This window comes from Oncorhynchus keta, chromosome 15 (assembly GCF_023373465.1).
Source record: "Oncorhynchus keta strain PuntledgeMale-10-30-2019 chromosome 15, Oket_V2, whole genome shotgun sequence".
Lineage (NCBI taxonomy): Eukaryota > Metazoa > Chordata > Actinopteri > Salmoniformes > Salmonidae > Oncorhynchus > Oncorhynchus keta.
The window spans coordinates 23,632,287-23,646,022 of record NC_068435.1 but is presented as its reverse complement, the minus strand read 5'-3'; the positions used below and the strand labels follow the sequence as shown (position 1 = coordinate 23,646,022).

At 41.6% G+C, this 13,736-nt stretch overlaps 1 protein-coding gene across 10 annotated transcripts in view; it reads left to right on the top strand.

The window, feature by feature from the left end:
- Positions 1–13,736, top strand: part of rasal2 (RAS protein activator like 2) — a 103,093-nt gene that overhangs the window by 45,667 nt on the left and 43,690 nt on the right. For 9 of the 10 annotated variants that reach the window (XM_035788048.2, XM_035788047.2, XM_035788046.2 and 6 more), the window contains 2 exons: positions 2,133–2,260; positions 2,682–2,805. In XM_035788048.2, coding sequence (XP_035643941.1) covers positions 2,133–2,260; positions 2,682–2,805 — 252 coding nt within the window. Of the gene's footprint in view, positions 1–2,132; positions 2,261–2,681; positions 2,806–13,152; positions 13,289–13,736 lie in introns of those variants that run through there. The other variant, XM_035788051.2, reaches the window with a different exon arrangement.

The window sequence follows — 13,736 nt, the reverse complement described above, 5'->3', positions numbered from 1 at the left end:
TCTTAAACCTACCAGACAAACGAGCTTCTACAGCTGAGCATGGAGGACTTACGTAAGGGGAATGGCCAGTGGCGTACCCTCCCTGAGACCAGATGAACTTGTAAAAGCAGCCTTCTGACTAGCCTAAATCTTCCTTAGTTTTTTTTCTGCACAGATTTGAAGTCATCTGTTCAGATGGAGGTATACACATCGTTCCTGTTCCTCTTCAATAGACACTGTTGGTAATTAGTTAGTGATAGACGTATGGGTTTCTGTGGACGTGGTCGATGGGATTTCTCAAACACAGACAAACTCCAATTCAATTTTTACACCTACTTCGGAGAGTCCATTTTGTGGCCTTGAATTCCAATGAGAAGTGTGGCAATTTCACATGGTAGCTAGCTACATTTGAACAGTAGCACGTGTGAGAAGGTTCTGTTCTGTTGGGTGTTTAGGCAGTGAAGCTTTGTGGTATGTTATTCCACATGCATCCAGAAATATATCTTTTAACTCTGCACCTACATCTCTGTGTAGTCTACCATTCCACAGTACAGTGCTATCGCGGGATGGGAAAAAGTGATATTCTTCTCAGCATTGACGATTAATGATAGACGCTCCAGTGATGACACTCAAGCTTAGTTGATTCTCTTTTTCAAAAGAACTTTAAGTCCCTGTATTTCAGTGTGTGAAATGATGAGTAATAAATTGCACCAGATTATTTTGTTCCCGCCGCCTGTATGGGAAATTGGAGGGATTCAGAAGGAGCTGAGCTGTTCACTCACTCACTCCCCAGTCAATTAGCCAACTGGCACACAGTTTCTTACTGGAGCTCAGCTACCCATATGTTGTACATAAACAATGAATACATTGATTGTGAAACAGCATAGGGTGCCATTTGGGACCCCGATCATTGACTGACTTGCTTTCGGCATAGTAAATAAACCTCTGGGAATAGTGCCTCTTTTGGACTCAACCTTGTTAGTCCATGGAGATTGATTAAGCCTGAAGGGCTCCTATAGCACTTTCCACTAATGCTCAGTGACATGTGGGTATGACCTATGCGATCTGCTTTCTTCCTAACTACTCTACCAATGCACCACCCAGACATCCATTTTTAATCACCTATGTGATCTGCTTTCTTCCTAACTACTCTACCAATGCACCACCCAGACATCCATTTTTAATCACCTATGTGATCTGCTTTCTTTCTAACAACTCTGTACCAATGCACCCCCCCTATTCCCTATATAGTTCACCATGGTGCCTAATTAAAAGTAGTGCACTATATAGGGAATAATGTGCCATTTGGGACAGAAGCATCTCACCAGTAGGAAAAGGTCACATCCTGCACCAGACATCCTGGAGGAGCAGTGAGGCAGTTTAATGGACACAAGGCAGTGCACTTTGTACTGTTACATACTTTTATCTAATACTTTTTGCTAGATTAGGTAGGCTATCATGCTTGGTTTCAAGTATGATGATTATTTATTGGGCAAGGGAATTAAATGCCACATACATCACTAGTGTTTGTTTTTTAAAAGCAATATTTGTTATGTATTTAGTTACAGTAGGCTTTGTTTTATGACAAGGTAAGGGATTCACCTTCCCCAGTTTTGCATGTCAGTGGATAATGTAGGCGTAGTTGTTTTTAATCATATTTTATCCCCCTTTTATTCTAATTCAATATTTACAAACCAAATCTGATATAATTGAAGATATTTTCAATAACATGCAGTGGAGTGAAAATCCATTGTTTGGTGCTTAGCAGAGGACAACTCTGCCCTCTACAGACGAGCTGTGTTGACTTCACCTTATTGTCTCTGGGCTCAACAGAGTTGATGTTAATTCATTTTCCGACCTAAAACTGATTCCTCTCTGTGTCAGTGGGATCAACAATACAGCTGTGTCTCGTGAGGATCTGTGTTTGGTTAGGCAGCTGACTTTTATCAGTCATAATGAGGCATAAGCAAAAAGCAGTTCACTTCCCTATGGCTTCCTATCATTGCATACAAAAGGTGGTGTATAAAGTTTCAAGAGTTAAAAGAAATGTTCAATATAACCTGTTCCTTGTTTAACAGATTTTCCTAATTTACCGTGGGATCTTCTGTCCTGCTTCGTTCTTCTGAAGTGTCTCTCTTGTTCCCTCTGTGCAGATGTGAAGGGACCACCCACACACCGCTTTTCCTGCGGCCAGTCACCCTACTCCGAGACCAGTATGTGGGAGAGGAAGTACTGCATCCTGACTGATAGCCAGCTCATCCTGCTCAACAAGGAGGAAGAGGTGAGTGAAGTTCCTCCTAATACTACCCTTACGCACACACACACTTTGAGGGACAAAGGAAGGTGTGCGTTGTAGGGTGCTCCACCTTGCATCTCTAAAAATCAATCCCGGCTTCTGTGTGTGCAGAGAAAAAAAAAAATTAAAGATCAGACCTAAATATCCTATATTTCCCTGGCTGATAATGTTCCTAAGCTACTGTGAAAACTATTACGGTTTCAGTATACATACTATAGAAAACATTATTTGCTGATGATGCCCTATTAATAGGGTGAGTGCTATTTGGAATCATTGGGACGCCCATAGCCAAAACCCTTAGCTATTTTAAATTTCAACTTCAATGGGGTAGGGATGTCCCAAGGATCCCGGAAAGCACGGACCCTACTAACAGATCCTCCTGTCTCCCCCTCTGTGTGATTCTCAGATGCCAGGTGAGATGGTTGATGGTCCTACAGAGTCATCGAAGGGCAGGAGCCTACGTAGGACAGTCAGTGTCCCTTCAGAGGGACAGTTCCCTGAGTTCCAGGCAGAGGGCGCCTCCATGCTAGGTAAGACACACCACAGACTAGAAAGGAGAGGAGCCTCTGCAGTTACCAATCTGTTACACAATGCACTGACTAATGGGACAGGGAAACATTGGCTGTCTCCCACATGGCACCTTATTCTCCCTTTTAAAATTTTAATGTATTATTTATTTATTTATTTGTAATAATGACAATTACAACAATACTGAATGAACACTTATTTTAACTTAATATAATACATCAATTTAGCCTCAAATAAATATTGAAACATGTTCAATTTGGTTTAAATAATGCAAAAACAAAGGGTGGGAGAAGAAAGTAAAAGTGCAATATGTCCCATTTTAAGAAAGCTAACGTTTATGTTCCTTGCTCAGAACATGAGAACATATGAAAGCTGGTGGTTCCTTTTAACATGAGTCTTCAATATTCCCAGGTAAGAGGTTTTTAGGTTGTAGTTATTATAGGACTATTTCTCTCTATACCATTTGTATTTCATATATATACCTATATATACTATTGGATGTTCTTATAGGCACTTTAATATTGCCAGTGTAACAGTATAGCTTCCGTCCCTCTCCTCGCTCCTACCTGGGCTCGAACCAGGAACACATCGACAACAGCCACCCTCGAAGCAGGGGAACAACCACTCCAAGTCTCAGAGCGAGTGACGTTTGAAACGCTATTAGCGCGCACCCCGCTAACTAGCTAGCCATTTCACATCGGTTACACCAGCCTAACTCGGGAGTTGATAGGCTTGAAGTCATAAACAGCGCAATGCTTGAAGCATTGCGAAGAGCTGCTGGCAAAAATGCTCGAAGGGGCTGTTTGAATGAATGCTTACGAGCCTGCTGGTGCCTAACACCGCTCAGTCAGACTGCTCTATCAAATCATAGACTTAATTATAACATAATAACACACAGAAATACGAGCCTTAGGTCATTAATCTGGAAAATATAATCTCGAAAACGAGACGTTTATTCTTTCAGTGAAATACGGAACCGTTACGTATTTTATCTAATGGGTGGCATCCATAAGTCTAAATATTCCTGTTACATTGCACAACCTTCAATGTTATGTCATAATTACGGAAAATTCTGGAAAATTAGGCGACCAAAACTGTTGCATATACACTGACTGCATGCAATGAACGCAAGAGAAGTGACACAATTTCATCTGGTTAAATATGGGCTGCTAACCTGCTAAATATGCAGGTTTTAAAATATATACTTCTGTGTATTGATTTTAAGAAAGGCATTGATGTTTATGGTTAGGTACACATTGGAGCAACGACAGTCCTTTTTCCCCGAATACGCACCGCATCGATTATATGCAACGCAGGACACGCTAGATAAACTAGTAATATCATCAACCATGTGTAGTTAACTAGTGATTATGATTGATTGATTGATTGATTGATTGTTTTTTATAAGATAAGTTTAATGCTAGCTAGAAACTTACCTTGGCTTCTTACTGCATTTGCGTAACAGGCAGGCAGGCTCCTCGTGGAGTGCAATGTAATCAGGTGGTTAGAGCGTTGGACTAGTTAACTGTAGTTAACTACTTAACTGCTTAACTTAACTGTAGTTAAGTTGCAAGATTGAATCCCAGAGCTGACTGTAAAAAAAGGTCAAATCTGTTGTTCTGCCCCTGAACAGGCAGTTAACCCACTTCCTAGGCCGTAATTGAAAATAAGAATGTGTTCTTAACTGACTTGCCTAGTTAAATAAAGATTAAATAAAGGTGTAAAAAAAAAAAAAAAAAAGCCAAATCTGTGTCCGATTGTTATGAAAACTTGAAATCGGCCCTAATTAATCGGCCGACCTCTAGTTAAGACACCAACAAGACGGTAGGCAATTAAGGTCACAGTTATGAAATCTTAGGACCCTAAAGAGGCTTTTCTACTGACTCTGAAAAACACCAAAAGAAAGATGTCCAGCTCACCTGCTTGAATGTGCCTTAGGCATGCTGCAAGGATGCATGAGGACTGCAGATGTGGCCAGGGCAATAAATTGCAATGTCCGTACTGTGAGATGCCTAAGACAGCGCTACAGGGAGACAGGATGGACAGCTGATCTACAATGTGATTTTCTGGAGAGAAAAAAATCCTCATTTTGTCTGTCATAGTTTAAGTGTACCTATGATGAAAATTACAGGCCTCTCTCATCTTTTTAAGTGGGAGAACTTGCACAATTGGTGGCTGACTAAATACTTTTTTGCCCCACTGTAAATAAGTGTTTTTAAAATTGTATTTTACCTTTATGTAACTAGGCTAAGTCAATTAAGAACCCATTCTTATTTTCAATGAAGGCCTAGGAACAGTGGGTTAACTGCCTTGTTCAGGGGCAGAACGACAGCTTTGTACCTTGTCGGCTCGGGGATTCGATCTTGCAACCTTTCGGTTTACTAGTCCAACGCTCTAACCACTAGGCTACCTGCAGTAATCTCTTTGTGTTTGAGGACTTCTTGTAGGTTTTTAAATGCATACAGACTAATCTGAACATTACTAAATGGTGCAACAAGAATTAAACTTGTCTACACAATGGCTCAGGACCATAGAGAAACGTTGAAATTCCTGATATGGGTGATGGTGGTGATTTTGATCTCCATCTCCGTATCCCTCCTTGAGTTCGTAATACACACTCTGCGACAAAGGAGTAGTCTGCAAGTATGAAGAACAATATCACAGGCATCGGTGGATTAAAAAGAACTGCAAGCAGCGTCCGTTACATAACCGCGGCAGAGCTTTTTAGAAAATATGACATAGCTGCAGTAGGGAGTGTTATTATCAACTGAAATATCTTAATTATCTGATGATGAGTCTGTGGACTGCTGCTGCCCTCTTCCAGCCTGGTCTGTGAGAAACAGCTGTAAGCTCCCAAAGGGAACAAAATGACAAGTTATTAGCATAGGGTAACCTTGCAGTAATAACAGAAAGGACTGACAACTATGTTAAATGTCTTGTATCGGTTTTCCTGAGGGTTTCGTTTCATTTAGGCCGGTTTGTGGAGATGTTCTACTGCTGGCGTCCGTAGGACGGGAGATGTTCTGTGGTGTAGGTGTCTCAGAGAATGTATAGACTGAGACAAAGCACCCAGTGTCTAACCTCTATCCATCCATCTCACGTGGTCTGAGTAGCATGACTGACCCCAGTGCCTTGACGTGGGCTTTTCCCAGCCAGGGCATTCACTGAGGGAATCTGCGGGGGTGCAGCTGCTGGCTGGAGGGGTGCTGGGCTGGGGGGTCAGTGGGAATAGGGAAGGGGTCATTGGGCTGGTTGTATTGTGACAGCAGCTGATGGGTAGAGGAATGAGGACGGACATGGGCTGCCTCCCAAATGGCACACTATCCCCTATATAGTGCACTACTTTTGACCAGAGCCCTGGTCAAAAGTATTCAGTATATAAAGGAATAGGGTGCCATTTGAGACACCGGCCCTGTAACTGTGGGAGTTAGTCATTCTCATGACCCTCTTAATGTTCTCTGTCCTGCCCTAAAAATGGGGGAGAGAGGGTTATTTATATGTTAATCTATAGTTTGCTTTGACAAAAGTACCCCCAATGCTAGGTTTCAGGCCAATGCTGGGATTCTATGGGCACTCAACAATCATTTTGATTGACATGTAAAGCAAACAACAGCAGAAAAGAGGAGGAAACATTGAGATTAATAGAAAGCCTTCCTTCTTAGATATTGTCCATTATTTCACTTTGTTTACAAAGTATGGTGTTGCGAGAGATAAATGTAATAGAGCTTTATATAATATAAGTATGTGGAGACCCCTTCAAATTAGTGGATTCGGCTATAATTTTTTTCCATTGCTGACACGTGTATAATATCGAGCACACAGCCATGCAATCAGCATAGAAATACATTGGCTGTAGAATGGCCTGTAATGAAGAGCTCAGTGACTTTCAATGTGACACTGTCATAGGATAACACCTTTCCAACAAGTCAGTTTTCCAACAAGTCAAATTTCTGCCCTGCTAGATGTTTCAGTAACCTTTTAAGTGCTGTTATTGTGAAGTGGAAATGTATAGGAGCAACAACGGCTCAGCCGCGACGTGGTTGGCCACACAATGGGACCGCCGAGTGCTGAAGCACGTAGCACGTAAAAATCAGTCCTCAGTTGCAGCACTCACTACCGAGTTCCAAACTGCCTCTGGAAGCAACTTCAGCACAACAACTGACGAGCTTCATGAAATGGGTTTCCATGGCCGAGCAGCCGCACACAAGCCTAAGATCACCATGTGCAATGCCAAGCATCGGCTGGAGTGGTGTGAACCTCGCTGCCATTGGACTGAAGCAGTGGAAATGCATTCTCTGGAGTGATGAATCACGCTTCACCATCTGGAAGTTTGATGGTCAAATCTGGGTTTGGCGGATGCCAGGAGAACGCCAACTGTAAAGTTTTGTGGAGGAGGAATAATGGTCTGGGTGGTTTTTCATAGTTCGTGCTAGGCCCCTTAGTTTCAGGGACATCTTAACTATACAACATACATTCCAGACGATTCTGTGCTTCCAACTTTGTGCCAGCAGTTTGGGTAAGGACCTTTCCTGTTTCAACATGACAATGCCCCTGTAAACAAAGCAAGGTCTGTACAGAAGTGGTTTGTCAAGATCGATGTGGAAGAACTTGACTGGCCTGCACAGTCCTTAACTGACCTTAACCCCATTGAACACATTTAGGTTGAATTGGAATGCTGACTGCAAGCCAGGCCTAATTGTCCACCATCAGTGCCCGACCTCACTAATGCTCTTCTGGCTAAATGGAAGCAAGTCCCCACAGTAATGTTCCAACATCTAGTTGAAAGCCTTCCCAGAAGAGTGGAGGCTGTTATAGCAGCATAGGGGGGACCAACTCCATGTTGATGCCCATGAGTTTGGAATGAGATGTTCGACAAGTGGGTACCTTTTGGTCGTGTAGCATACGGTGCATTTGGAATGTATTCAAACCCCTTAAAGAAAAGGCCGTATCTCACTGACAGAGGAACACTGCCTAGAAGGCCAGCATCCCAGAGTCGCCTCTTCACTTGAGTTTGAGACTGGTGTTTTGCGGGTACTACTTCATGAAACTGCCAGTTGAGAACTTGAAGCGTCTATCTCAAACTAGACACTAATGTACTTGTCCTCTTGCTCAGTTGTGCACCGGGGCCTCCCACTCTTTCTATTCTGGTTAGAGCCCGTTTGTACTGCTCTGTGAAGGGAGAGGTACACGGCGTTGTACCAGATCTTTTTAGTTTCTTGGCAATTTGTTGCATGGATTAGACTTCATTTCTCAGAACGAGAATAGACTGATGAGTTTCAGAAGAAAGTGCTTTGTTTCTGGCCATTTTGAGCCTGTATTCGAACCCACAAATGCTGACACTCCAGATACTCAACTAGTCTAACGAAGGCCAGTTTTATTGTTGCTTTAATTACAGTTTTCAGATGTGCTAACATAAATGCAAAATGGTTTTCTAATGATCAATTAGCCTTTTAAAATGATAAACTTGGATTAGCTAACACAACGTGCCACTGGAACACAGGAATGATGGTTGCTGATAATGGGCCTCTGTTCGCCTATGTAGATATTCCATTAAAATAATTCAGTTTCCAGCTACAGTAGTCATTTACAACATTAACAATGTCTCCACTGCGTTTCTGATCAATTTGATGTTATTTTAATGGACAAAAAAATAGCTTTTCTTTCAAAAACAAGGACATTTTCTAAGTGACCCCAAACGTTTGAACGGTAGTGTATGTAGTGAACAAAAATATAAATGGAACAATTTCTACAGTTTTACTGAGTTACAGTTCATATAAGGAAATCATTCAATTGGTATAAATTCATTAGGCCCTAATCTATGGATTTCACATGGCTGGGAATACAGATATGAATCTGTTGGTCACATAAATAGTAGGAGCATGGCTTTGTAAACCTGTTTTTACCACGACAAATCTCCTTCAGGCTGTTGATTGTGACCTGTGGAATGTTTTCACACACTTCAATGGCTGTTCGAAGTTGCTGGATATTTGCAGGTACTGGAAGATGATGTTGTGCACCTCGATCCAGAGCATCCTCAATGGCTTACATGTCTGGTGAATATGCAGGCCATGGACGAACTGGGACATTTTCATCTTCCAATAATTGTGTACAGATCTTTGCGACATTGTATCTCTGTGCATTCAAATTGCCATGATAAAATGCCATTTTTGTTGTCTATAGCTTATGCCTGCCCGTACCATTACCCCACCAGCATCATGGGGCCCTCTGTTCACAACATTGACATCAGAAACCAGCTTGTCCACACAAAACAATAAAAAAAGGTTTGCGGTTGTGTGGCCGGTTGATTGAACTGCCAAATTCTCTAAAACGATGTTGGAGACTGCTTATGGTATGGAAATATTCCCTACAACTTTAGACATCTGTGGCATTGTGTTGTGACAAAATTACACATTTTAGAGTGGCTTTTAATATCCCCAGCACAAGGTGCACCTGTGTAAAGATCATGCTGTTTAATCTGCTTCTTGACATGCCACACCTGTCAGGTGGATGGTTTATCTTAGCAAAGGAGAAACGCTAACTGACAGGGATATGAACACATTTGTGTACAAAATTGGAAGTTTTTTGTATGTATGTAATATTTCTGGGGTCTTTTTTTTTCAGCTCATGAAACATGGGACCAACAATTTACTTGTTGTGTTTATATTTTGGTTCAATGTGTGTATATGTAATATATACAGTTCCTTCGGAAAGTATTCAGACCCCTTGACTTTTTCCACATTTTGTTACAGCCTTATTCTAAAATTGATTCAATTGTTTTTTTTACCTCATCAATCTACACACAAAACCCCACAATGACAGCACAAAAACAAATGTTTGCTAACTGAAATATTACATTTTATTTAAGTATTACAGCATTGATTATTCTTGGGTATGACGCTTGGCACACCTGTATTTGGGGAGTTTCTCCCATTCTTCTCTGCAGATCTTATTAAGCTCTGTCAGGTTGAATGGGGAGCGTTGCTTCACAGCTATTTTCAGGTCTCTGCAGAGATGTTCGATCAGGTTCGAGTTCAGTTCCTGGCTGGGCCACTCAAGGACATCCAGAGACTTGTCCCGAAACCACTCCTGCGTTGTCTTGGCTGTGTGCTTCGGGTCGTTGTCTTGTTGGATGGTGAACCTTTGCCCCAGTCTGACGTCCTGAGCGCTCTGGAGCAGGTTTTCATTAAGGATCTCTCTGTACGTTGCTCCGTTCATCTTTCCGTCTAGCGAATCTACCATAAAGGCCAGATTGGTGGAGTGCTGCAGAGATGGTTGTCCTTCTGGAAGATCTCCTCAGAGGAGCTCTGTCAGATTGACCATCAGGTTCTTTGTCACCTCCCTGACCAAGGCCCTTCTCCCCCGATTGCTCAGTTTAGCCATTTTAAGAAAGATGGAAGCAACCTTCAATGCCCCAGAAATGTTTTGGTACCGTTCCCCAGATCTGTGCCTCGACACAACCCTGTCTCGGAGCTCTACGGACAATTCCTTGGATCTCATGGCTTGGTTTTTGCTCTGACATGCACTGTCAACTGTGGGACCTTATATAGACAGGTGTGTGCCTTTCCAAAATATGTCAAAACAATTGAATTTACCACAGGTGGACTTCAATCAATTTGTAGAAACACCTCAAGGATGATCAATGGAAACAGGATGCACCTGATCTCAATTTCGATTCATAGCAAAAGGGCTGAATATTTTTATTTTATTTTAATTATTATAATTTTTTGTTTTTTTAAAGTTCAATTTTGGTTTCATCTGACCAGAGCACCTTCCACATGTTTGGTGTGTCTCCCAGGTGGCTTGTGGCAAACTTTAAACGGCACTTTTTATGGATATCTTTAAGAAATGGCTTTCTTCTTGCCACTCTTCCATAAAGGCCAGATTTGTGCAATATACGACTGATTGTTGTCCTATGGACAGAGTGTCCCACCTCAGCTGTAGATCTCTGCAGTTCATCCAGAGTGATCATGGGCCTCTTGGCTGCATCTCTGATCAGTCTTCTCCTTGTATGAGCTGAAAGTTTAGAGGGACGGCCAGGTCTTGGTAGATTTGCAGTGGTCTGATACTCCTTCCATTTCAATATTATTGCTTGCACAGTGCTCCTTGGGATGTTTAAAGCTTGGGAAATCTTTTTGTATCCAAATCCGGCTTTAAACTTCTTCACAACAGTATCTTGGACCTGCCTGGTGTGTTCCTTGTTCTTCATGATGCTCTCTGCGCTTTTAACGGACCTCTGAGACTATCACAGTGCAGGTGCATTTATACGGAGACTTGATTACACACAGGTGGATTGTATTTATCATCATTAGTCATTTAGGTCAACATTGGATCATTCAGAGATCCTCACTGAACTTCTGGAGAGAGTTTGCTGCACTGAAAGTAAAGGGTCTGAATAATTTTGCAAGCCCAATTTTTCAGTTTTTGATTTGTTAAGAAAGTTTGAAATATCCAATAAATGTCTTTCCACTTCATGATTGTGTCCCACTTGTTGTTGATTCTTCACAAAAAAATACAGTGTTATATCTTTGTTTGAAGCCTGAAATGTGGCAAAAGGTCGCAAAGTTCAAGGGGGGCGAATACTTTCGCAAGGCACTGTATATATAATCCATTTTAGAATAAGGCTGTAATGTAACAAAATGTGGATAAGGTCTATAGGGATCTGAATAGTTTTCGAAGGCTGTGTCTGTCTGTCTTTCTCTGTGTCTGTCTAATTTATCAGACACTTCATCTCTTTTTAGATTCCTAGGGACAGCCTATTTTGTTGTTTAGTTTTTAACAAGAGACTTAATAGGGGTCACATACATTCACACCCTTGAAATACTCTTCCACCATGTTATTCTATTCCGCCACCATTGGCAATGTTTAATGACTAGATTTTGTGACACATGATACTGATTTGCATTGTTAGAGAAAAGTCAGTAACATTGCTGGTACTTCCCTGTGTTAACATCAAATAATTTACAGGTTTTTAAACACTGCATGTGAAGCATTCTCACCTTTTTTGTTGTTTGTGTATATAAGAGTATTTGAATTAAAGCGTTTCCACTTTTTTAATAAATATATTTTATTTATTTTTGGTACTCCACCTATGACCTTGTAGTTACGAGGTTAAGAAAGTCAGCATAAACCTCAGGTTGTTGCGTCACATAGATTACTGATATTTAAAGCATTAAACACAGAGAATCTCACTGCCGATAGATCACAGTGGGAGGCTGTTCCTTCTCTTGCTAAAATGAAATCGGTAGCTACTGCGTGCCAAGCCGGTAGCGACGAACCTACCATATATACTTGTAGAGTCGCAATACTCAGCAGTGGCCAAAAACTTGAATTTGAGCCAACCCGAGGTCATGAACCCACAGGTGGGGGAGCCAACAGGAGTGACAACAGAAAGGGATAAATAGGGCATTTCTCCGTACATCCACAGATGAGCCGCAATAAATGAGTTAGTTTTCATGAAACAGCTGCCTGTATTTTCTTCCAAGTTAGTGCAGTGTCCTTAGCTGGCTATCTGGCTAAAGTATGTTGTGCTAGCTAACTATATGGTAAAATTAGCTAGCTAAACATGTAGCTATGGGCTGGCACTGGCATTATGGGATTATGTAAAGTGAATAAAAATAAAACATCCTCGTCATCTTGCTCGGTAGTTATCTAGCTGTGGCCATCTGGCTAGTATCACCAAGGACTTCTACAAAATAGCAACATTAGCACAGCTAGCTAGCTAATATTGGAATAAACAACACACACGGACATGTATTGCCAAGCAACGCTACTGGCACCTTCTGGTTTGGAGTATTTTAACAGGGCTGAGTGGCTGACGACTTCAAGGACTTTGCTGTGTGATCACAAAATAGATGGACTGCCGACACTGTTCAGGGGTGCCTAAGTACTGTCGGTAGGCAAGCATTTGACAATCCTACCGGTATGTCAAAGCTTTTAAGGCTGTGTGTGTGTGTGTGTGTGTTTACAGAAAATGACTTTTCCAGCTTTGCATGCTGGAATGGAGGCATTTTGACGTGACATTTCGGCAGAGTAATACATTTGTTGACAAGTTTATATCCATTCAATCTACGAAGATCTTGTGATGTGATCCCATCAACTCTCCTGACTGAGAACTTTCAAAATGTGTGCAATCTACCGTGAATAATCTTCTGATCATATGCCGCACACCCCCTTTTTACTGGGGCGACGGAGGGGGCAGCGGGTTTGCTCTGGCAGGGAAGTTCCACACGTCTTGAGAACGGTATGTGGGCTCTCAGATGGAAGGGCTGCTATTGTTGTGCTAATTTCAAAAGACTTATAGAGAACAGAAAGGCTGTGTGGGGTTGACTGGCTTGGGCTCAGGCTTTTCTGCATTCTTGCATGTCTTGAAGGGAGACGAACTAACAGCCAAGGACGAGATAGTAGCCTAAACGAGCACCAGGATCTTGTGAAACTATGGATTGTAAAACAATTTCTGGATTGTAAAAACAATGGAATTCATATGGGGTAGGTTCAAGTTGTTTTAATGTTTTACTTAGAATACAAAAAGAGCAATCGTGTAAGAACTCTTGCAGCACTACTCAGGAGGACCCTGTCCAACTTTTCCATGCGCAACGAGTTACTTTTGGCCACTCAACAACACCTACATTCATTTGTTTTGGATGTTCAATCAATTTGTCTAGTGTTCGGTCAGAAACGCTTAGGCTACGCCCCTGTTGGTATCTATACTTTGTAAGATGCAATGTAACATGTGGCTACAATGTAGAAACATTGTTGTAACTTTGTAGCGTGTTGACAAACAACATGATGAGAATATCACGTATCTGTCAAATTATTTCATTGATCTATTATCCTACACCTAGGTTATTGTTGGTCATTTGGCAACCTTAAAGGCCCAAATGCAGCCATGTTTATATCAATATTAAATCATTTCTGCATAACAATTAAAGGAAAA